At 39.6% G+C, this 22,106-nt stretch overlaps 1 protein-coding gene across 1 annotated transcript; it reads right to left on the reverse strand.

Moving 5' to 3' along the window:
- Positions 1 to 7,538: 7,538 nt before the first annotated feature.
- Positions 7,539 to 21,392, reverse strand: EDNRB (endothelin receptor type B). Its single transcript, XM_042867263.1, has 7 exons — positions 20,798 to 21,392; positions 12,278 to 12,390; positions 11,908 to 12,112; positions 11,413 to 11,562; positions 10,325 to 10,458; positions 9,656 to 9,764; positions 7,539 to 8,102 (listed from the first exon to the last, which is right to left on the reverse strand). Exons 1-7 carry the CDS (start codon positions 21,272 to 21,274, stop codon positions 7,971 to 7,973), a joined length of 1,320 nt encoding a protein of 439 aa, XP_042723197.1. The 5' UTR covers positions 21,275 to 21,392; the 3' UTR covers positions 7,539 to 7,970.
- Positions 21,393 to 22,106: the final 714 nt, after the last annotated feature.

Below are 22,106 nucleotides of genomic sequence, written 5' to 3' on the forward strand. Positions count from 1 at the left end.
CTTACAGCTATTCTAAACTCACATGATTTTAAAATCACCGTAAAGTAGGCATTCTTGCAAAGATCAGCTGTGGACATGTGTCTCTTCAGTACTTTTACAAATTGCTTGAATTGATTACAGGTAGTGTATCCAATGAATGGTAAATAACACAGAATATGCATGCTCACTTTTGTATTAGGACTCTAGACTGTCTTGACGGAATGAGAGACCAGGAGAACAATCCGTAAGCAACAGTGTAAAACTACATGGCAACAAATCAGGAAAGATCAAGGGTGGTAAAAGATCAGTGTGTAAAGATCATTCAACGTGATAACACTGTAAAAAAGAGAGGAGTCTAATTGTGGGAAATATTGAAAGGAGAGTCATATTTATGACAAATATGTTGTGGAGTTCCAATCTGAGATAACCTTTTTATCTTTCAAGTATTGTATGTTACATAGTTTGTCAGTGTCTACTGTGCTTGTTATAGCAAAATAAGGCATGAACTTTAAGTACTTGTGCTGCTGCAGCTGCAGAACTATAATCCTGTGTTACAGAGAAGTCTGCTATTGTTTTTAATGTGTTGGATATTTTGAGAAATAATTTTTAAAAACTATCGGTGTAGATGATGAGAAGGAACTGACGTTTGTTTTCATGTAGAGACTCTTGAAGAGAAAATGCTTAATTGGACAATATATTCCTTCCTCTTGTTTGAATTACTATTAAGGAATGCATCTGCTTATCTTCATTAAGTGTACTCTATATGTGCGTATATGCAATGTGTGTTTCACAACTTCCTGCCTGCTTGTCAAGAAGCTCAGCAAAATCAAAGGTTTTTGAACAACAGAATTATTACTTCAGTCTCCTCAAATGCATTCAACTGTTAATGAGACAAAATGAACAAAACTGTACATTATTAGTCACTTGTGCCACCTCACAAATATTATTTTGCTTCTGGTGTGCTCCTTCAAAAAAAAAAAGTAAGTCCTGGGAGATGATGGCTTCATATTTACTATGCAATGAGTTAATTAATGCAATGCATTATCAGTATGCATATAACCCCTACAGACAAAATCATAACTTAATCCACTTTGATGCCCATAAAAGTGGAGATAAAACCTACTAGTTCTTTTGCAGTTCAATACACCTTTGCCTTGCAAACTTCCATTGTCTTCAGCAGCCCAGTTGAACAACAATGAAGTCCATTTTGGTAGGCTGTTAGACAAGCTTTGCAAAATGTCTGTGATTTCTTGGTGCCATACGTACATCTCTTCATTAATTATCAAATCATTTGTTTTATATCTATGGATCTCCCTGTGTCTTTTTAGTTATATAAAAAAAAGTGACCAGGATTGAAATAGACACGGGTTAAGTAAAAAAAAAAAAAGGGAATTTTCGCATTATTTTAATGCAGTAACTTATCTCTCTGATCATATGCCTATTCTCTGACAGCAGAAGCTCCTATAGTTTCAGAAAGTACATAGAATTGATTTAAATCATAGAACTGCTGAAATCAGCTTAGTTTTTTGAAGATTTCAGATTTTCACTACTGCATTTTTTTTCTGTTAACTAGACACACTCCTTATCCCTGGCGATTCTCAAGACCAGGTTGGATGTTACCCTGGGCAACCTGGTCTAGTACCAGATATGGAGGTTGGTGGCCCTGCCTGTGGCAGGGGGGGTTGAAACTTGATCATCCTTGGGGTCCCCAAGACATTCCATGATTTTATGATTCTATGATTTTATGATTCCATCCTCTTTGTACCTTCCCTTCATTATTTATTTACATATATTTATACGCATAGATGAGATCCTCCCTGAGCTTTCTCATCTCTAGGCTCAGCAGTTCCCAGCTCTCTCAACCTCTCCTTGCATGTCAGATGACCCAATGTATGTCCAAGGAATGAAACATCTTAAAATAAGTGTTGCCTGTTCTACACCGATTCTCTTACACAAACACAGTCAAATCAAGTTCATTTCCAAACCATCTTTTATTTCACAAACATCACTGACAGGAAAATACTTTTTTTCCGCTAGGATTTTTGAAATTTCTGAATGTAAACAAACAAAATGTCAATAAAAAATCAGTAATTTTAGAGTTGCTCAAAGCATGACAATTGTTTGGGGTTTTCCTTGCTTCCTTGTTAGTTTGTTTTTATAAATTCATTAAATTGAAGGTGATGATCTTTTCATACACTCTAATGGTTCAAACATTTATCTGAGTAAGTAGCCATGCATCACTTAGGATCTACCCACAAGCATGGAAGCAAACTGACACTAGTTCACTCTACTGAAGATATGAGCTGAATATAAGTTAGCCTGTTCCACCCTGGAAGCCGTACAACTGCCTTAGCCTCAGCTTGGTGCCCACTGAGTTCTAACACTCCTGACTTTCTACATTCAACCTTGTGGATATGCTTAATACCTATTTAAAGTACTTCAGTACTATTTAATGGAATGTAGATAATAATAAATCTTTCTAACTATACAAATAAAAGATACACTAAAATTTTAAAGCCTTTTAGAGTGCATGTTTATAAAACTACTTAACAGAATAGGAAAAGGAGTGATTTAGATACATTTCACATTGAGTTGACACATACTGAAAGAAACCTGCAATGTTAAGATACAGATTTTATGTTTAAATTCTGCTTTTCATTCTGAAACACCCTCAAGTACTTTACAAACAGACATATTTGGAATGCTCCCACTTTCTAGCACTGAAATAGTTACCTACCTCCTGAGTGAGACATAGCAGATGTTTCTGTGCAGAGTGCTACAGAACAAAGCAGTATGCTCTTCACCACCACACTACAGTTGATAGGAAAGAATAAGCAGATTGTAATTATTTCAATTGAAATTTGGCAAAGAGCCCAGCATCAGCAATTCTGCTCCTCTGTAAGACTGCCGTGAAACACAATTGTACTCCAGGTTTTACCACTCACTGGAAAAGCTGGAATAATCATGTTGGCTGGAAAAATGGTTATTTGAATCAAAGCTGTAAGCTCAAACAGACATCTCAGTAAATCTACACTAGAATTTCTATGCAAGAAATCGTTGGTATTTTAACTCCTAACTATAGCTTCTCTGGTCTTTTCTGCTTCTTTCACTGTAATGATTTGTTAGTGTAATTATAAGTAAAATAAATAAATAGAGATAAGTGTAATTACACCTGTACTTATGTAATATATACAATATATGTATGTATGCATAGACAGATAAAAACAAATATATGCATCAGTGTTTTTAAATATAAATCATATATTGAATGTGTTTGTATATTATAATACTGTTTTAGTCTTTTAGTCAACTAAAGAAGATTTTATGTTAAATTCTCTTGCATAAGCAACATACATATGTAAACAAATCTCAGATGACCTCGACTATATGTGAGACATCATTTTCCTTATGTAGGCTTTTGTGAGTTTTACATTAATGATTATGAAAATAACATTAAAAAAATAAAATAGGCTGATCCAGTATTTTATGTTTGTGTTTAGGGATAGAGGTGTATATACATAAATATGTATCAAATTTATGTACATATGTGTGATTACTGTAGGTGTCAGTTACTGAAATATAGCAGATTTGCACGTGTACATTGAGAACTCTTCAGCCTTACCGAGCAGACCACAAGAACAGCAGCCTAAAGGAAGGGACAGTACAAACTGAACCACTTCATGGACCAGTCAGCCATCAACACCACAGCATCAAATATACCCCTCAGTGGCTAGCATGAGTCAGTATTTGAGGAACGTAAACTGGATGTATATCCTTGTTGCTATGTAAATTCTAGTATGTTTAGAAAACCAACAACAAGCTGCACAGTTAATCCCTAAATGAAACAGTCAAGACTGCAGTAGATAAAACTGGAGACAAGAGCAAGAAAAGCAAATTGTGGCAAGGGAGCAGGAGCTGGGCTGTGAATGCTATGCTCTAAGTACATAAATCAGTAGGATTTTAAAACAAATATGCAAATCTGTAACCTTACTGAGGACCAGAGATGAAGGGAAAATAAATGAAGAGATCAGGAGAGGTATTAAATAAAACATTTACTTACAAGAGATTTCTTCTCTACAGGTGCTTCTGTTCCAGGCACAAGGAACTTGAAACTACATGATAAAAGTCCTGGGACCACAACGAAAGGCAAATCTATAACAAGTGCAGCAGGTCACCAACTGAACAGGAGGAAACTTAAGTGCCTGCGACCAAATGCCAATAGCAGGAAATGTATTTTGCAGTATAGAGATACTGCAAGCATAAAAACTTATATATTTGAACAACAGAATATTTAGATTGATATAATTTTCTACAGCTTTACTGAAGGTAAATTGAAATATGCATGAAATTACAGTCATCATACAAACATGATGGTTTTCACAAGGCTTGTTCCAGTATAGAATGCACATAGATCTAAAGTTTCATGCCTTTTTTTTGTTATGCCCCTAATACAGCAGGATTTCTGACTATATATGGGTATGTAGAGAGATTGCAACTGGCATTTTGAGCAAAAACAAGCACAGCAAAGATAGGCATGACTGATTGTTTTAACAAACAATTTTGCAACGCGTATGCAAGTCTGAACTGTTTCCAATTTTCAACTAGCAGCATGAAGTTATCTTGACCAAAGGCTTTTATTTTCAGTTCTGAAATACTCACTTTTTACCTGCTACTGGTAAATAATTGAGACCCCAGAGAAGAAATAACATCAGAAACATGTTCTAATGAATTGAAATTTTGAATATTTTATTGATAATTTCATTAGTTTACAGTGCCTATACCACAAGAATTCCTATTTCCAGAGACCACGGAAAATGAAATACAGAATTATTTTACACTGCTATACAAAACAATTTTTAAAAAGTCCTTTTAACATTATTTCAATACAAACAACATTTTCTTGCTAAGTCTACTGCATCTTAAGAGACATTTGGGACACTGAAATACCACAGCTCACAGTAGATGCTCCATAACCACTGCCTTTTCCATTAGTTTCTCTGAGGTGTAGTACCAGCGCGTCAGTTCAGTCCACACAGTCTGGAATTTCCTCTCCTAACTCAGCTGTACGCAGGCAGAATCCAGAGCGGCGGCAAACATCTAACTGCCATCTGAAGGCCAAAGCACAGAGCTGTGCTGTAGCTTCTTCCAAGTTCATCTGTTTTCATCATGTGTCAGCTCTTCAGTCCACTGTGACCAATGACTCTTCCTCAGTCACGCTACACTGAACTTCTCTCTGCAGTTGTTCTGTTACCTGCAACCCCCTGTTTGAGGCTGAAATGAGTCTTACATGGGATGCTTTATCCCAACAACTGATTTTACCCTCTTTCTCTTTTTAGCTTTTCAATTCTCTTGTCCAGAAAAGAGAGTATTTAGCATCTTTCTTTTTCTTTTTCTTTTCTTTTTTTTTTTTTTTCTTTTAATTCAAGGCAGCAAATTTCAGGCATGTGTTTTTTTTTTTTTAAAGTTCTGCCTTAATGCAGTTCCAGCTGAACTGAATGTTTAACATTCGCTGATTTCAGAGGTTCTATGAGCAGATCTCTACTTAGAACTTTACAGAATGTCAGTATTCACTATAAGAGTAATAGTTTATGTAGAACACAGATGCATTTGATCTCTTCTGTATATTCTTTTAAGTACATGAGAGCAACATTCTTGATTTTTTTTTTACAGAAAATGAGACCTTCAGCAAAAATACTGCTTTGAAAAATACTGAAAAAAAAAAGAAGACAAAAAGTGTACAAATATGTACATACTACTTTGAAAAGTGGGCAATATACGTGATCTTTACTTGCACTCACATAGCAAGACTTGTCTTAAAGAGTTAATCTAGGAAAAATGAAAAATGTTACACAATGAAACAGCTACATTTTGAATAAAAACAACGATGATATACATGTACAATATTGTAATGATATAAAACTTGATGAAAATAGTACTGGACATTATCAAATTTAGGATTTAACTGATTATCCATTCTTAGCAGAAGAAACACGCTTCACAGAAAAAAAGCTGCTTCCCACGGCAGTTTTCATGAAAGTGAAGCCAAAAATGTTTCATAAATATGAATGTATTAAAAGTTCTGTTCTTCAGAATTTCAGTATTATAGCAGTTGGGTGTTTGTGCTGCAGAGAAAGCTGGTAACAGCAACCTAATGGTAGAAAACAAATGTGTATACACACACACACATGCACACACACAGAAACATGCTCAAATACATGTGCTTAGTTCCTTAGTTTGTTTATACAGACATAAACTTATTCATTCTTGATGGGGCAACACCAGGGATGGAATTCACCTCTATTTTCAGTTGTCTTTATAGTATCAACTACCTCAACTCCAGTGAGATGAACCTCATCCAAAGAAATATCAGCTGAACATTTTATGAAAACTGTTTTCATATTGATCATATTTAAGGCACTTGATAAAAAAAAAAAAAATCTAAAGTGAGTTAAGGCTGAACACAAAAGGGAAAAGTCCTTATATGTAAAATTTGGAAATTAAAAAAAAAATCCTGAGTTTTGATAAATAATTTTATTATAATAAAATACCATGTCTACTGAAAAAATGTCTTTTATATGATATTTTTTTCTTGAAAGATTCATGCCTTAGTGCACAAAATATGGTAATAAGTCTTTGGGGACATCTTTAATAAAAAATTCATAGGACACGAAAAGCCAAAGAATGACCTGTTATGTATGTACAAAATGTGTATTGCTCCTGGCAACACACACCATGTTTACTACAGGCATCTTTATCTTTCTGCTTTTTACAGGGTCCTGCCCATATTTTAATGCTTTATAATTAATTAAGCTTCACTAAACTATTTACAGAAGCAGAAACTAATCACACATCTTCTTAAGCCCATAAATGTGGCACTACTGAAATAGAACATTTTAAAACAACATTGAGTGTGCTACATAATACTGCTCTTTCAAAGCACAGTTTGTGAATTATTTTCCTTTGTGAAGACTTAAATCCATATGAAAACAAATGTTCAAATTCTCCCGCTGTTTTTTTTCTAACATTTTTTCCACCTGCTGTTTCTGAAGGACAGTATGCCAATTGCAGCTTTGGCTGTCTCAAAAGTATCTTGAGAAAGCTGTTAGGACTCTTGAATGCCCACTCATTACAAAGGGATACAAACAATTTGTTTTCAGTTAAAAGTTGGTAGCTTCCAATACTAGCCATTGTTTGTATGGATCTACTACTCTACGCTATTGCTTTTTGTGTGTTTTTCTCTCTTCTCTTGCCATTCAACACAAATAACATGGCAACAGTTAAATGGATCATACTCCAGTACTGCTAAATGCACTGAATAAGCAAAGAGGCTACAGAACAGTATTTATGTAGGCCTTGGAGGTTCCTTCTACAACAATGGGTAAAATAATCATCTGAGCAAAATGCACTTTCAATTTGACCGCATCCTTTAACAATTAATTAACTACATCTATAAAACCCAGATAAAAACTTCTACTTTTTTACATTTAAACTTGTATTACAACATATTTCAGGTTTTATTTAAAAATAAAAATAAAAAACCAAGAACAAAACAACACTCATGGTGGTTAATCTGCTTTATAAAAGATAATACAATATATTGAGTTATACATAATACTGGCATTGACCCAATTAAAGTTATATTATACTGCTTAGTAATTACTGTGACTCCAGTTCCTACAACTGTTACGGTGAATACAAATGGTGATTTAATATACAGGAAGCAGGGATCGTTCGGAAGTGCTGATTCAGAAGGATTCAAGTGCTAACAACGATTTTTTATGCTTTTCTTCATGTTTTGTAAGTGACAACATTATAAGCGTCCATGATTTTGAGAGCTACACAGATTTGGGGCAATTCTTTTTATCAAGTCTTCTTTGTGCGAAAACAAAACTAAAGTTTTCTGAATGCTACCACCTCATTAAAAGTAATTGCTACTTTTTCTTCAAGAGGCACCAGTGATAATATATGAGAATATACCTTTTATGTCTGTTTTATGAGGAGCTGTACTTGTTACTGGAACGGAAGTTATCATATCCGTGATCATTAGCTTTGAACTTTAAACACGACTGTCTTTCCTCCAGGGACAACAGATCTTTGGATTGGCACCAGCAACACAAACATGACTGTAAAAATGAAAGGAATGAACAATGAACATCCAGCATCATTTTGTTTTGCACATGTTGCAGGACGCATGGAAACACTGCCCTTCTTCAGTGGTACTTTACAAAAGAGACAATGTGTAAGCTTCCATTTTGTCAAGGCAATGTAAGCCAAAAATAACAAGGCTATGTTCTGCACTGCTTAGATCACAACTAGCCGCAGCAAGCTGAGTGCTGGATGGCAGGGAGGGCAGTATTCCAGCCACATACATAATAGCTGAGTCTGGTCTGCAATTCTACATGCATCTGAAAATAAAATCACTTCTTTTCTCTCACAATCTTTCCTGTAAAAAAATTATGGAGTAATTTGTACTTCCTAAACGAAGCACTGTTTAGTTCATTATTAGAGGGGAAAAAAGATTAAATAGGAGAATGTTGAAAAACTACATAAATTGTAGCAGATGTACTTCAGCCCTCTTGCTGGTGTTACAAACTGACTGGCTTTTGAATGTCCTCCTGTGGTCCTGACAGGAGGGGGTATTGCATGGTTTCTGTCTCAGGCTTTTTCTCTCTGCACAATCAGGACTTTGATTATTGTGTGTTTTTAACCCTGGTTATTCCTTCAGAGTGCCAGCAATGTAGACAGGGAAAATGAGGCCAACACTTAAAGCTTTTGCAACATGTTGTAAGTATGAGGGAGACATCACAGCACTTCTAGACTACTAGATGTAGAGCTGACTGGTATCTGACTGAAAATTACAGCCATTGAAGATTTTACACAACTAGGCAATAGGCCTAGCAGTGATCAACTGTTAAATGCCTTGCAAAGAAGAAAAACATAAGAATTTCTGCACAGCAGTGTAAGAATCTTGATCATTGTCTGAAGACAGTGAGTGGCCTCAAAAAAGCTCAAAAAACACTGGTGCTGTTTGGTGCTGCTGGATGTCAGATCTAGACATTTTATGAGCGGATCTGGTAGATGTAGATCTGGCTGGCTGTAAAGCTGTAGGACTGATGGGAGAAGGGCTGCAAACCAGAACCTGAAGTCCAACGTGGAGAATGAGTGCCTAGGCTATTGACACGAACCAAGACAAAACTACGAGCAGATCAGACCTTTCCCTTGGTGTTTGAAAGTGACAAGGGAATACTCATACACTCTTTGTTATCTATGCACATACTGAACCAAGTGCTCAGTAAGTTTCTGGGGAACACGGGGTCAGTGTGTCCCCTCTGTTGGGTTGCAGAGGATATGACTACACAAATTTCCAGAGAGCAGCCTGACACTGTTTTGTCAGGGCTCTCAAAGTGGCCACGTGCCAGGACCAGTCAGGAAATGATGGTGCTAGGAGGGTTTATTACACGTTATGCTATTTTGTTTTCTTTTTTTAACTCTAGGAATCCTCAGCACCTTTCTACATAGCTTCAGAGGGAGAAGGTGAGAATACTTAGCATAATGCAACTGAAATTTAAAGTAAACTTCAATGAAGGTTTGTAACACTTTGTGTGTGTGCTATACAATGAATTTTACAGCTGACACCATCTCTTAACCAGAGGTGCAACTCCCAACAGTCTCTTACCTTAAAGCAGTTTTGGAATCTCTTGCTCACCAAATACAGAGCAATTGGATTGATGCAGGAATTCAGTGAGGCCATGTTAATGCCAATGTAGTCCATCACAAGAAAAAAGCTGTGTGAAAATTAAAGTAGACTTCTCATTTTCTCGTAAAATGTTTACAGTTATAAAGATTGGATTCTGCTATGGTCAACAAAGAAGAAATATTAAATGTGATTGTAAAGGGACCTCTGTCAATAGGACTAACTCATGCAGGTAATGATTGTGCTTAATAACAAAGTTTGAATCAGTAGACCATTCTCATGAAAGTAATTTCAAAAGATCCAGTTGCCTTAACTTCTGGGAGGAAATATTCCCAACGTTTTCTTCACAGGTTTAATCTTATCTATTCAGTCGAAATGGAAAATGGGGACAGAATGTCCCCCACATCCACGTAATGTCACAAGACAGAATGAATGTCCCAAAACGGATCAGGAAAAGATAGGGCAAACAGGATAGAAGACCTCTGTTTGTGGTCTTCCTTATAATTTCCCAACTGTTAATGGAGTGAAACAAAAATGTTCTAGATAAGGAAGAAAACTTCAGATATACAGAACAAGTTAATTCACTGGGAAATCCAAATATCCTTAAGGAGAATTCAGCAGCCCATATGTATTTTATTTGTGTAGTCTCACCTTAAAAGTTCACATCTATTGGGGTCCTTTTGATCATAAATAGTGAGTTTCAATATTCTGCTTAAATGAAGTGGAAGCCAACACAAGGCAAAAACAAGTACCAGGCAGAACACAGTCTTGGCCACCTCGCGTCTCTGAAAATGAAAATTGGAAAGAACATTGTTATAGTTTCTGTGTCTCTCTTAATGGTTGTTTCCTTCCAATATCCAAATGTTTAATAAAATAAAATAAAATCCCTATAAAAATAGGAGTTACGAGAACATCAGAGTACTTTACTTTCTTGGAATATGTACTTAATGTTCTTTGTTGTTTTAGATGTCTTGCACCAACTCTCTGTATCTCTAATTTACTGAAGTATGAGTAATGACATGAAAAATCACAGACATAAACAGTCTTTTAAATCAAAATGAGGAAGATAGTCATCAGCTCAATCACTTTCAAAGGCCAGCTAGTTTTCAACTGCATTTTCTTGCACTTTGATCTCAGTCCTTCCATTCATGGTTCTAAGAGATTGAAATTATAGCATTATCAAAGTAAGAAGATCATGCTTATTTACATCACCATTGCATATTAGCATGCAAAATATAAGTCTGTTAGAAAAGCATGGATCACAAATATATTTTACAGTACAAAGGTAAATTAATTCTCTGTTTTCAGAATTCCATTCATGACACATGATGTTTCCCTCTGATACAGTACTAACTTGGAATGTATTCTGCAATGTGTTTTGTTCTGATACACTGATAACCTTACTACAGTTTGGCATGAAATTAACTCAAAAATAATTAACAATTCTACAGCACCAGCTTCTATATCATGGGATGATCTTAGTTTTAATCACAAAATAGCCAGCTCTCATTATTACAAAGAAATGAGCCTATAAAATCTAGAATCTTATCAGCAGATAAGAACAAGTGTCTTGCGATCATCACTGAACTTCTTAGGTTTCTAACAGCTTTGATACATACATGAGTTTATTAGCACCACTGCCATGAAGTACTCCTTAGTAGTAATCTTGAAGTTGTCATAAAAGCGTAAGACAATGATGTGGCATAAAGTCTACGAAGTTGTCAGGGATAAATTTTTACCTGTTTTAAGTGATCATTTAAAGCAATCTGCATCCCACTTTTCTTTCGTAACATCTCACAGGTCATGAGAGTATAGAAAAGTGCTGTGATAGCCAGTGGCAAACAGAAATAAAAGCTGAACAGCCACCAGTCTTTAGCTTGCTTGTAGAACTAGAAAAGGGAAGAGGAAAAAAAAAAAGCATTAAGAGTTAAATGTTTACAATTTTGAAAAGTATATTATAAAAAATTGGTCAGTCTGTCCTGAAAAAATATCTATATAAGGTGTTATGTTACAGCTGAGAAAACAGGACAAGAAAGCAATATGCCCTCAACTCACAAAAAGACAGTCTTCTGAAGGTGCTTATTTAGCCAGCATAGTTCAGAAATTTGCCAGTATTTCATCTGAACATGTTCAGATGCATTTCTCATACACTCGTGAACATTGTGATCCACAGAACACTGCGAAGGCTGAAGCAGCTGTTCCAGAGAGCTGTGATACCACCTTTGGTGTCTTACCATCATAAAGGATGTTTTCTGTATGGGGTGAAGCAGGCAGATTCTGAGATCCTTTCCCCTGTACTCCATTGTTATCATGTCAAATGCAATAGCTTCAGGAACAGCCAATACCACTGATATAACCCAGATGAGTACAATTTCAACAGCAGTCCACTTTGGCACTCCGATTCCTTTAATTCGACTCCAAGAAGCAACTGCTCGGTACCTGGAGTAACAGCATATGTTTGCAGATTAAAAGCACAAAGAAAAAAAAGAAGCTGTCTGGTTTAACTGGCTTTTAAACTCAGCATCTTAGTTGAATGGAAAAGAGAATTTGGGGCAGTGCCCTTATTTAAGAGAGTACAGAGTTTGATGGAAAAATGGGTCTCACCTGTCTATACTGAGGGCACACAAACTCAACACTGTGATGCCCACTGATGCTTTTTGAATGAAGGGCACTAATTTACACATTTCGACACCAAAGGGCCAGTCCTTTGCAAGTAGCTGTAAAAGGAAAACAGCCATTAGAAATGAACAATTTTTTAAAAATAATTTCCTTAGATGTAACACATTATCTTTCTCTATTTTTTTTCCAACTTGTAAAACTTCATTAGAACCATTTCAAAAAAAAGACCCTAAAGTGCATGTCCTAAAAACTGAACAGTAGCAACACAGCCACAGGCATAATCCTGACTTTTCAAGCCCTGCAAATTCAATTCATTTTGCTTCCAACTTCACCACTTCAGTGTTCACGGTGAAAAAGCGAGGATTTCCCACTTCCTCGTATTGGTTTTATCTGACAGGCTTTTCCTGAAAGTAATTCTCCATTTATTAGAAACAGAGAAAACAACTCAAGGTTGATCAGAACAGAAACACAACAAACAGCTGCACACCTTGGGTGGGGGTTATTTGAAAACTGAATGTCGAGGCTTCCTCAGCTGAGAAGATGGGTTAGACTGGAGGGCAATGTGTCCCACAATTTTTTGCTGACCATGAGGGGCCTTCTTGAGGGTCCTCCTTCCTTCCATTCAAGGAATACAACTAGCTTGTGTGTTGTAAAGATTTCACAGATGAGATGAATGCTGTACTGGAGATCTTTATTGATTAGTTTTGCGATTGACCAATAATGTGCAATACTACACCTTGTATCTACTTCTATCACAATCCCTGTTTCTTATACCTGCATAGACATCTTCTGACATATCCCCACTGCTGCGCTCTAGCTGATTTAGAGAACAAGTCTTACTGGACACAGAAAGCACTTTCCTCACAGATGAAGCTATGAATTGTTTGCCTGTAGCTTCAGTTTAGAAATATTTAATCTCTGTACTCCACTGCAAGCTGCTTTAATGGTTCAAACACATCACAGCCGCGGCCAAATCTTCCAATTCCTCATAAAAACATGGCTCTCCAGAACAGGGGTTATGCCAAGAAATAGTCGCAATTGCTTTACACAAAAGTAAACCTTCTGAGTTTCTGTAATTAGTTACATTATCTAAGCTCATCTCTACAGATCTGTTTTTCATAAATTTCTTCAAATCAGGCCTTTTGGATCTATTGCTGAGAGAGAACTTCAACATGTAAAAACAGAGAGAAGAAGCACGAGATTACAAAATCCTTCCCTCAGCTCAGATACCCTCAGACATCTTTTTTCAGGGGAATGTAAGAAAATAAACAGATCACTATGTAGCATGGATTCTGCTGAGGATCAAAATTACTGAAAATAACCACAGCGTTGCCCATTGATGCTAGTTTTGTTTAGGGAAGTCTTCAAGCACACCTACATATGCATTAAAGGATAACCAGTTACATGGGCTAGAAAGCTTTTCAAGAGCACTGGTATAATTTAAATATAATTTTATTTCCACATGAAGGAAGTTAAGTACATTTCATGACCATGTGCTTTTGGAAATCCCTATGAAGTGACCAGAACACCGTCAAAACCCTGCTTTAGTCATATGCTGAAAGGGGATCTTTGAAAGAACAGCAGAAAGAAAACTGTAATACAACCCTGCTTTGATCTACTTTTTCCATGATATCCTTAAGTCGGATGAGGAGTGTAATGCTTCTGCAGAAACAAAGCAGAAAAATAAATTCTAAGGATTTATGTTTCTTGAGTTTCATGGAAAGCAATAAAGCAGAGGAAGTAGGGAGAAAGCTGTAAGGACTGTACAGTACATTTTGCTTCTGTGATGTGGGAAAATAACTCAGATTGTAATTGAAGTATTTTCAGCAAAGCCTCTCCATGAGACTTCTTTTTAATTGCCAAAGGGGGATGAGAGTAACAAACTCTTATTAAAATTGCAATGTGAATAATTACAGGTTTTCTAAATGTACACTCTAAAGAATCAAATGACATCTGGACTAATTTATACATATCAATTAGCCAGAGAATCTCCACTCTACCACACACCAAGTTGCTAGAGAAATCAAAGACTTAAAAGAAAGTCATTGTACACTTCTTTATAGTATCTACTGTATATTGTACATTTGTATATATTAAGTCAGAACCAATTCATAAAAAAGCATGTTAAAATGGAAATATTTTGCTCTTCACCAAACAGAAATTCAGAGCATTGATCAAGTTTCCGTTGAGAGATCCTACCAAAGAATTTTAGCTACAGCTAGCTGGTGTCTATACAAGACACTCCCTCTCTCTCTCTTCCTAAAATCACAACCGTTCAGCCACGCATGAAACTTCCCAGAACTAATGGTTATCTCTCAGGTGCAGACAGTCACACCTGTGCTCCGAGCTGCCTGGATCAAAGCCAGCTCCAGTTTGGAAGCCATATGGCTGGATTATAATTGCACCGAACATGAGTGAATGTGCGCTTCTGAGAGAAAGGGGGAATTAGTTTGGGTTTAGCATCACATCAAAATATTACTTGCATTCAGCCAGCTTTTAAATCAGAGGCAGAATGGATGCACAGCTGTCTGCCTTGGATTGGAAAAGCACGTCCTTTATCTCTTGCAGCTGATGTATTATGAAATTTGAGCATTTTAATGCATGAGTCATCCATTTCCTTACCGTGGTATTGCAAGTAGCTAATGATATACTTTGCAGCAAAAGCTTGAAAATACAGATAGTAAAAGGAAGAAGGATTTTAATTGCTGAATTACATATGCTTTCTTGTTGTTTGTTTGTCCTTTGTATTTCCATCTCTTCAAAACGCTGCCTTAAAGTATAGTGAAAAAAACTTCTGTGAAAGTATTCAGTAAGAAATAGTTATAGAGCGTTTGCAGACAAGAACAACTGATTAGTCTTAGTTTTGTATTGAAACAGTCTAATACAATTTCGTATGGGTATAACAGTTTTTTTATGATTCATGGCAGGGTATCTGTAACAACAAGAGTCCCATTTTACAAGTGACAAATGACTCTGAGTCATGAGATAATGCCAAATGGCAGGAAAGGGAAAAATAATATTGCATTTTCAGAAGTAAAATGTCAAAAGAACTCTACCACTGGTTGTATTCAGAGTGGGGTTTCCCAATGTTTTATTGTCATTTGTTTTGCATGGGCAGTTCCAGCTGCTAAGACTGAAGTGCTGAAAATCATTGCAGGAGAGTTGGACTACGTGATCTATAATGGTTTCTTCCAACTCAGATGATTCTATGAGATAGAACACTGCAGAATGATGAGAAATTAAACTGAAATGAACTCTTCTATAACAATCCCTGTTTCTACATCTGATGCACTCCTAGCAAATACTTTCTCAAGCCAGGCCTCAGCTGATGTGAAAGTTGTTCAGCAATGAAAGTAGCCCCAAGAGATATTGTGACTCAGAGACACACCTGCAAGTTACAGTTCCTGCCCTGCTCCCTCTTGATTGTGTAGGAAAAGAGGGATGTTAGTAATCTGCTATGGAATATCCCAGCATGTGAGAGCAATGCACCACTCCTGTTGGCCCAGCGGTTGCAGCCAGCAGCCTGAGGGCTGATGCCACAGCTCCAGCCCACCACTGTTGGCTTTCCACAGTCAGACAAGAAGTAGCAGCAAGGTGTGCACTCATTTACATCTCTGTCCTAATCCGAAGTAATGAATGCACATGGAAATGCTAAGCAGAACTTACTTCCTCCTGGCTGAGCATTTGCACTACCTCTCGTTCACAGTGGGGTAGGACTTGATATTCGTATTTATGCATTGCAGAGCTATATGTGAAATCAGGCACGCAGGTGTACAACTAATTCACAAACAACACTTTTTGTTACATCTGTGAAACTACTGGCAGATTTTCACTGTTTAGACAGAGAGGTCAGGTGGATAAAGATTTTTCAGTATTTCACGGGAGCAAGCATTCTCCACAACATGGGTTTGCCCAGGAAATTAAGCTTACGGTCAGAGACTCAAACAATATTATAAAATATACTAGTATTTAACAATAATTAGGGTTTATTCATATGTCAGAATGGGATCTTTTCTTCAGACAAGAAAATTAATTTATTTTTCCACAGTTAATCTAAGAATGTCTTACTGATCCATCCAATTAACAGTCTAAATCTCAATGTACGACACATGATTAATTCCCTTTTCATCTGCCTTTATTCACAAATTTTGCTTACTAACTATATTTTTTGGAAAAAAAAAACAAACCAAAAAACTAAATTAAGATGAAACAGTATTACACACACACACGTTGAAAATGACAGAAGTCTTGTAATGTCTTGTCAAACTCAAAAGTTTCTGCAATCCCACAAACCCAGTGTAAGGACTGCATCAAAAGTAACCATAAAGAAAGCTCTTCCACTGTTGGACTGGGGAACACAAACGCAGAACAAAGCTACTAAAAAAATACAAAAACAAAACCAAACAAGAGCAAGTGAGAATATGAAAACTTGTTTTGAAATTTGTCACATGCATTTTAAGTAAATGTAGGCATAACAAATATATGCACAGTAAAAAAATTACTCTAAATTTAGATATCTATGCTGATGTTTAATGTACTCTGGTTTGGAGACCCATAGTGAAGACTGTTTGCATGCACTTTCACCATACAGGTGTTACTGCTACTCCATATACTGGTCTCAGGGTAGACTCTTCCCTTCTGACTACATAACAAACTTATCCCCATCATCTGTGGAGTCCAGGTAGGTTATTTTGCTGGACCATTCAAAATGGTTTCAAACTTAAAGGGGGTAGCTTTAGGTTGAATTTGAGGAAGAAGTATTTTGCAGTAAGGATGGTGAGACGATGGAACAGGTTGCCCAAAGATGTGGTTGATGCTCCATCTCTGGAGATACCCAAGGTCAGGCTGGACAGGGCTCTGAACAACCTGATGGAGCTGTAGGTGTCCCTGTTCAATGCAAGGGAGTTAGATAAGATGACCTTTGAAGGTGCCTTCCAACTCTAAGGATTCCATGATTTGCCAAGTGCCTACAACCACCATTCGTTGACAATGAAGAAATCCTAAACCAATTAAACACCCCACAAAGCTGAATTTGGCCTTAGATCATTTTCTTAGATAAACACCAATTTTTGCTCCTTCTCTGAAATTCCTTTCCTCTACTCTTAAATTACACTCTGTGATAAAGGAATCCATCACAGTATTTCCAGGTAGACATTCTTCCTCATTTATTTATGTCACAGCAGATTGATAACCAGAGTTCAGAAAGTCACACAAGAGTGACTTCCCCCGTTAAATATCCATTGGAACATGACCATACATTTAGTTTAATATGAGAGAATGAATATTAAAAACAAGAGAGGTTGGCATAAGAAGAGAAAGGAGGGTGTTACACAGTTTGGTTAGTTTATAAAGCTACACATTCTGATATCACTACAGATATACATACAAGAAGCAGAGCTACTGCTATGGAAAGGCAGTAAGTTTGTCCTGATGCTGTTCTGGCATCTGACATGAGACATCACCTTTGTCAATTTGGGAAGCTAAGTGTCAGCCTCCCAGATCTGTACCGTCAGAAGAAAAAACTGTCACTGCTTTCATTATCCATAGATTCAGCGAAGAGAAAGTCTAATAAATCAAAGAGAAAATCTAACAATGAACAAAGACATGGTGGTGGAGCTGATGTAGGCATAAAGCATATTTACAACCACTACAACTGGCAGAAATTTGGCAAAGCACCTTGCTGCAGAATGAGAGTCTCAGTCTTTTCTTTACTTCACTTCTGCAGTTTTGGGGATACAGCCAAAGCCAGCTTGTTTCCCAGGACCCTGAAAGATGAAATGCCTTCCAGGTTCTGCTTCCCAAAACACAGTGCTCCTCTTTCCCTAATCTTGTACCTGTTCTGCTGATGGTGTGAATGATTCCAGTGCTTCCCATCTTCTACTGAACGCATTCATCACATTTATCAGCTGCAATGGACTAATTAGTGTATTACACATTGGACCGTATTTATCTCACAGTATACAGAAAATGTGGTTTTCTTCAGATACCCTCAAATGAGTGATGTAAACATTCAATTGTGCTCCTTGGACACCACTCACTTAAATACTCATAGGGGACATCTTTTGCATTTATCACATTCAGTAGCTAATAAAATGATGCTCCTAGTGTGAATTCTGAGTTCTCTCTTACAGATCTGTCTGGAAAGTGTTCAAGGACACTTCCATGTTCTTTACTCCAAGAGCAGTTAAGGAAGCTGATGGTATAAAACAGAAGAAATCCTTTCATGTTCTTGTTCATGTTGCTGGCTAAGCGAGGATCTGGTAGCAATTCTGAACATCTGTTTCATTCAGTTGGAAATTGTTTCAACTTGCGAATTACAACAGTGAAGCGCACTTGTTTTACAAACTGCGTCCTTGCTAGCCTTTGTTTTCCCACATTGCTGGGTGATTACGGCAGCGTGAGCACTGCGCTGTACTGTGGGCGCTTTGTGGGTGGAATTAAATGGATGCAGAATTGATAAGAAAAAGAGTTATCACCTTAAGTTGAACACGTGCTCATACATAAGGTCTGCCTTGTTATTTACTCCCATTTATTTAAAAGTCTTGTTTTAAAACAGCCAGTATTCAACTCACTGTTCTAATGGATAACACAGTTCTCTTACGGGCTGCTCACCACGACAAGCAGCCATGCAGCAGATTCAGCACCTGCGGGCTACTGCTCAGCTCCCAGCCTTATCCTCCCGGAACAACAAAACCCTGGGCTTGCAGCTGGTATAATGTTTACCAGTTTGCCTCTGACCCTTTATTCCTCCCACTTTAACCTACCCACGCTGATATACTTGGTGGCATTCAATCAAGATAAAGACAGCAGCATATTATTGCACTTTATCATTGATTTAATTTTGCAGTACTGTCACCGAAATTGCAAAGTCTCGTGCTCAGCAACTGTTACCCCCATACTCTTTTGAAAACAGAAGGGAAACAAAGTGGTTCATCTGTTCTACAGAAATACAGTTTTTCACAAGTTTGTTTTGTTTTGTGAATTCCAGACTTACACAGCTCTCACAAGAACTATGATAAACACACCGTACAGGAAATATACTACAAACTGAGGAACTCTCACGTAACCCAGATTACCCAGCTCAGGAATTTAATGCAACCAGGATGAGCTCTAAGTTCCCTGTTCGGTAATACAGTACTTCAGAAGAATAAAATATCCTTCTGTTCTATATTCTAGTGGTTGGTGACCCTGCACATAGCAGGGCGGTTGAAACTAGATGATCATTACGGTCCTTTTCAACCCAGGCCATTCTATGATTTTGATTCTAAGATCCAGCATTCTCCCACTTCAACAGCTGCTGCAACTCATCACTGCAGACACAAAAGACTAAACTCAAAACCTGTCCCTCCAACAGGTTTTTTCCAAAGATAAAAGTAATGCAGCCCAGAACTTTAAACCACACATATGAGGAGAAGCAAGAGATGAAGTCTCTGCTCGCTTTATGCAGCAGCTGATCAAAGGATGAGACTTGAACTGGATGGAGCTTTTTAAAAGGTCATCTGGTCCATCTACCCAGTGGCTGCTGAGGGACATGCACACTGTCCAGGCAGAAGGTGTTCTGTTTTACCAGCATCCCCTTCCAGAGCACTCATCCCACCGGAGTCTGGATTCACACGCATAATGAATCCAAAAGGATATACATGCTGTTCAAGCTGGTAGATGGGACAGACTGTGTGTGCTCCTGTGCCAAGCCACATCACATTAAAGAGCAGAAAGCAGCAGGTGTGGCTAAGTCCTGCAGCTCAGGCTGCAGCACTGGGAAATAGCTCACAGCTCCAGACAGGACAGCACCACACCCACCATCACTGCATATATGGAACAAACATTTCAAAGGCCCTATATGCTGACTGTGTGGGTCCCTGTGAAGGACACTACCAGCCCTGTCCCACTGGAACAGATGGATCTGAGCAGTACCCACATCTATGCCTTTCCTTATGTTCCTCGGGGCAAGGAGAGGTGTGTCCTCCAGTACTTAAAAGGAGCTTATAATCAGGAAGGAGACCAACTTGTAACAAGGGCAGATAGTGATAGGACAAGGGGGAATGTCTTCTTTTTGAAAGAGGGGAGATTTACGTTAGATGTTAGGGGGAAATTTTTTACTCAGAGGATGGTGAGGTGCTGGCATAGCTGCCCACAGAAACTAAGAATGCCCCGTCCCTGGAGGCATTCAAGGCCAGGTTCGACGGGGCCTTAGGCAGCCTAATCTAGTTAGTGAGGGGCAGCTCTGCCCACGGCAGGGGTTTGGAACCAGATGGGCATTAAGGTCTCATCCAACTTAAGCCATTCCATGATTCTACGACTCTATAAAACAGAGCATTCACCTGCTGCCCAACCATCCTTCATCCCTAGGTCAGCACTGGCTTCCAGGTGACTCTGTTGCCCACCCACCTCCAGGCACAAATCTCTGCCTTATTTCCAGCCGGGACAGGGCCCGTCTGGCTGTGAAGGGACCACATCCACACCGCAGCCGGTGGGTTCTGCCCCCAGCATGTACCCCCGTCTCACCTTGTAGACGCTGATGGGGATGTCGATGATGATGTGCAGCAAGTCACCCAGCGCCAGGCTGGCGATGAGGATGTTGGGGCCGTTCCTCATGCACTTGTTCTTATAGATGATCCGCAACAACGTGGAGTTGCCGATGATGCCCAGGACGAAAACCAGGCATGACACCACCGTGTTGATATACTTGAAGGTCTCCTTGATCTCCGTCTGCCCGGTGCACATCGGCGGCGAACCCGAACGCGGTCGCCCTCCGCCCGCTCCCCCGCCGCCCTGGGGCAGCGCGGCCGCCCGGGAGGCATTGGGCTCGGCGCCGCGCGGCGCTGGAGGCGCGGCCGTCGGAGGGGTTCCGTCGGCTGCCGCCGGACTCAGCCGCCCGTGAGCCGGCGGGCGCAGGGCTCCGTCGCCCTCGGCGGCGGCGGGGCGGCGGCCGAGCAAGAGCAGCAAGAGGGCGAGCAGCAGCCAGAGGCGGGCGGCGGGCATGGCCCCTAGCCGCGCAGTGAGCGGGGCTGGGAAGCGAGTGCGAGGCCGCAGCGAGTCCCGCCGGGGCGAAGGGAAAAAGCGTGACCGGGAAGACCCACTCTGCTCCCGCTCCTCCCGCTCCGCTCCCCCTTGCCGGGCCGGGTCGGGTCGGGCCGGGTCTCCCCGCCCGCCGCCTACGGGGCTCCGGCTGCCGAGCGAGGGAAACGCGCTCCGCAGGTCGATCCCCGCCCCGTCCGGCTGCCGCCACTCGCCCCTCGCCGCGGCTGGAGGGACCCGGCGGCTGTCAGCGGCGCAGCCAAAGCTGGCGGCTAAAACCCAGGCGGCGGGGCAGTTCCCCCCCTTTTCTAAAACATAGGGCCGCATCTGACCCGTCCGTCACGGCCAGACCCAACCCGCGCCTCCCGCCCCTCTCGCCGCCCTCCGCCTGCCCCGCTGGGGGCTGCTCTCCCGTCCCGCGCCTCCCTGTTTCCGTCCTCCTCCCGCTGCACCAGGTGCGTCGGCTTCAGCCACAGCAGCGCTGAGGTGTCACAGCAATTTTCAAAGCGACGCAGCTTTTGGCGTTGTCACAGGTCGCTTATGGGAAGTAGGAGGGTTTTTCCTTGCCGGTCTCCCCGGGACCACTCCCCAGTATCTAGGGAGAGGCGTTTCCCTTCGCGTTTTATCCCCCTTGCAGTAGCGTCGTGACCGCTACGAACCCGTGTGATGTAGCGCGGTTATCTCACCGCTGCGGCAGCCTCAGCGATGCCTCTGATCTTAGCTCCTTCCAGTTACGGGGCCCTTCTTTCAGCGAAGCATAAGGGAAGGAGAAGATCTCTGTTCGGGGTCTTCTGTA

This window comes from Lagopus leucura, unplaced genomic scaffold (genome assembly GCF_019238085.1).
Source record: "Lagopus leucura isolate 7727_CA_CO unplaced genomic scaffold, USGS_WTPT01 Super-Scaffold_100001, whole genome shotgun sequence".
In the NCBI taxonomy this organism is placed as follows: Eukaryota; Metazoa; Chordata; class Aves; order Galliformes; family Phasianidae; genus Lagopus; species Lagopus leucura.

What these genes read in the sequence shown, in the direction of transcription:
- EDNRB (XM_042867263.1), bottom strand. Translation starts at nt 21,274, where the DNA reads ATGCCCGCCGCCCGCCTCTGGCTGCTGCTCGCCCTCTTGCTGCTCTTG. An exon ending in AGAAAACATCCTTTATGATG is followed by an intron (nt 11,563 to 11,907) that starts GTAAGACACCAA and finishes TCCCTTTTCTAG; the next exon opens with TTCTACAAGCAAGCTAAAGA. An exon ending in GATTCCAAAACTGCTTTAAG is followed by an intron (nt 8,103 to 9,655) that starts GTAAGAGACTGT and finishes TCATTTTTACAG; the next exon opens with TCATGTTTGTGTTGCTGGTG.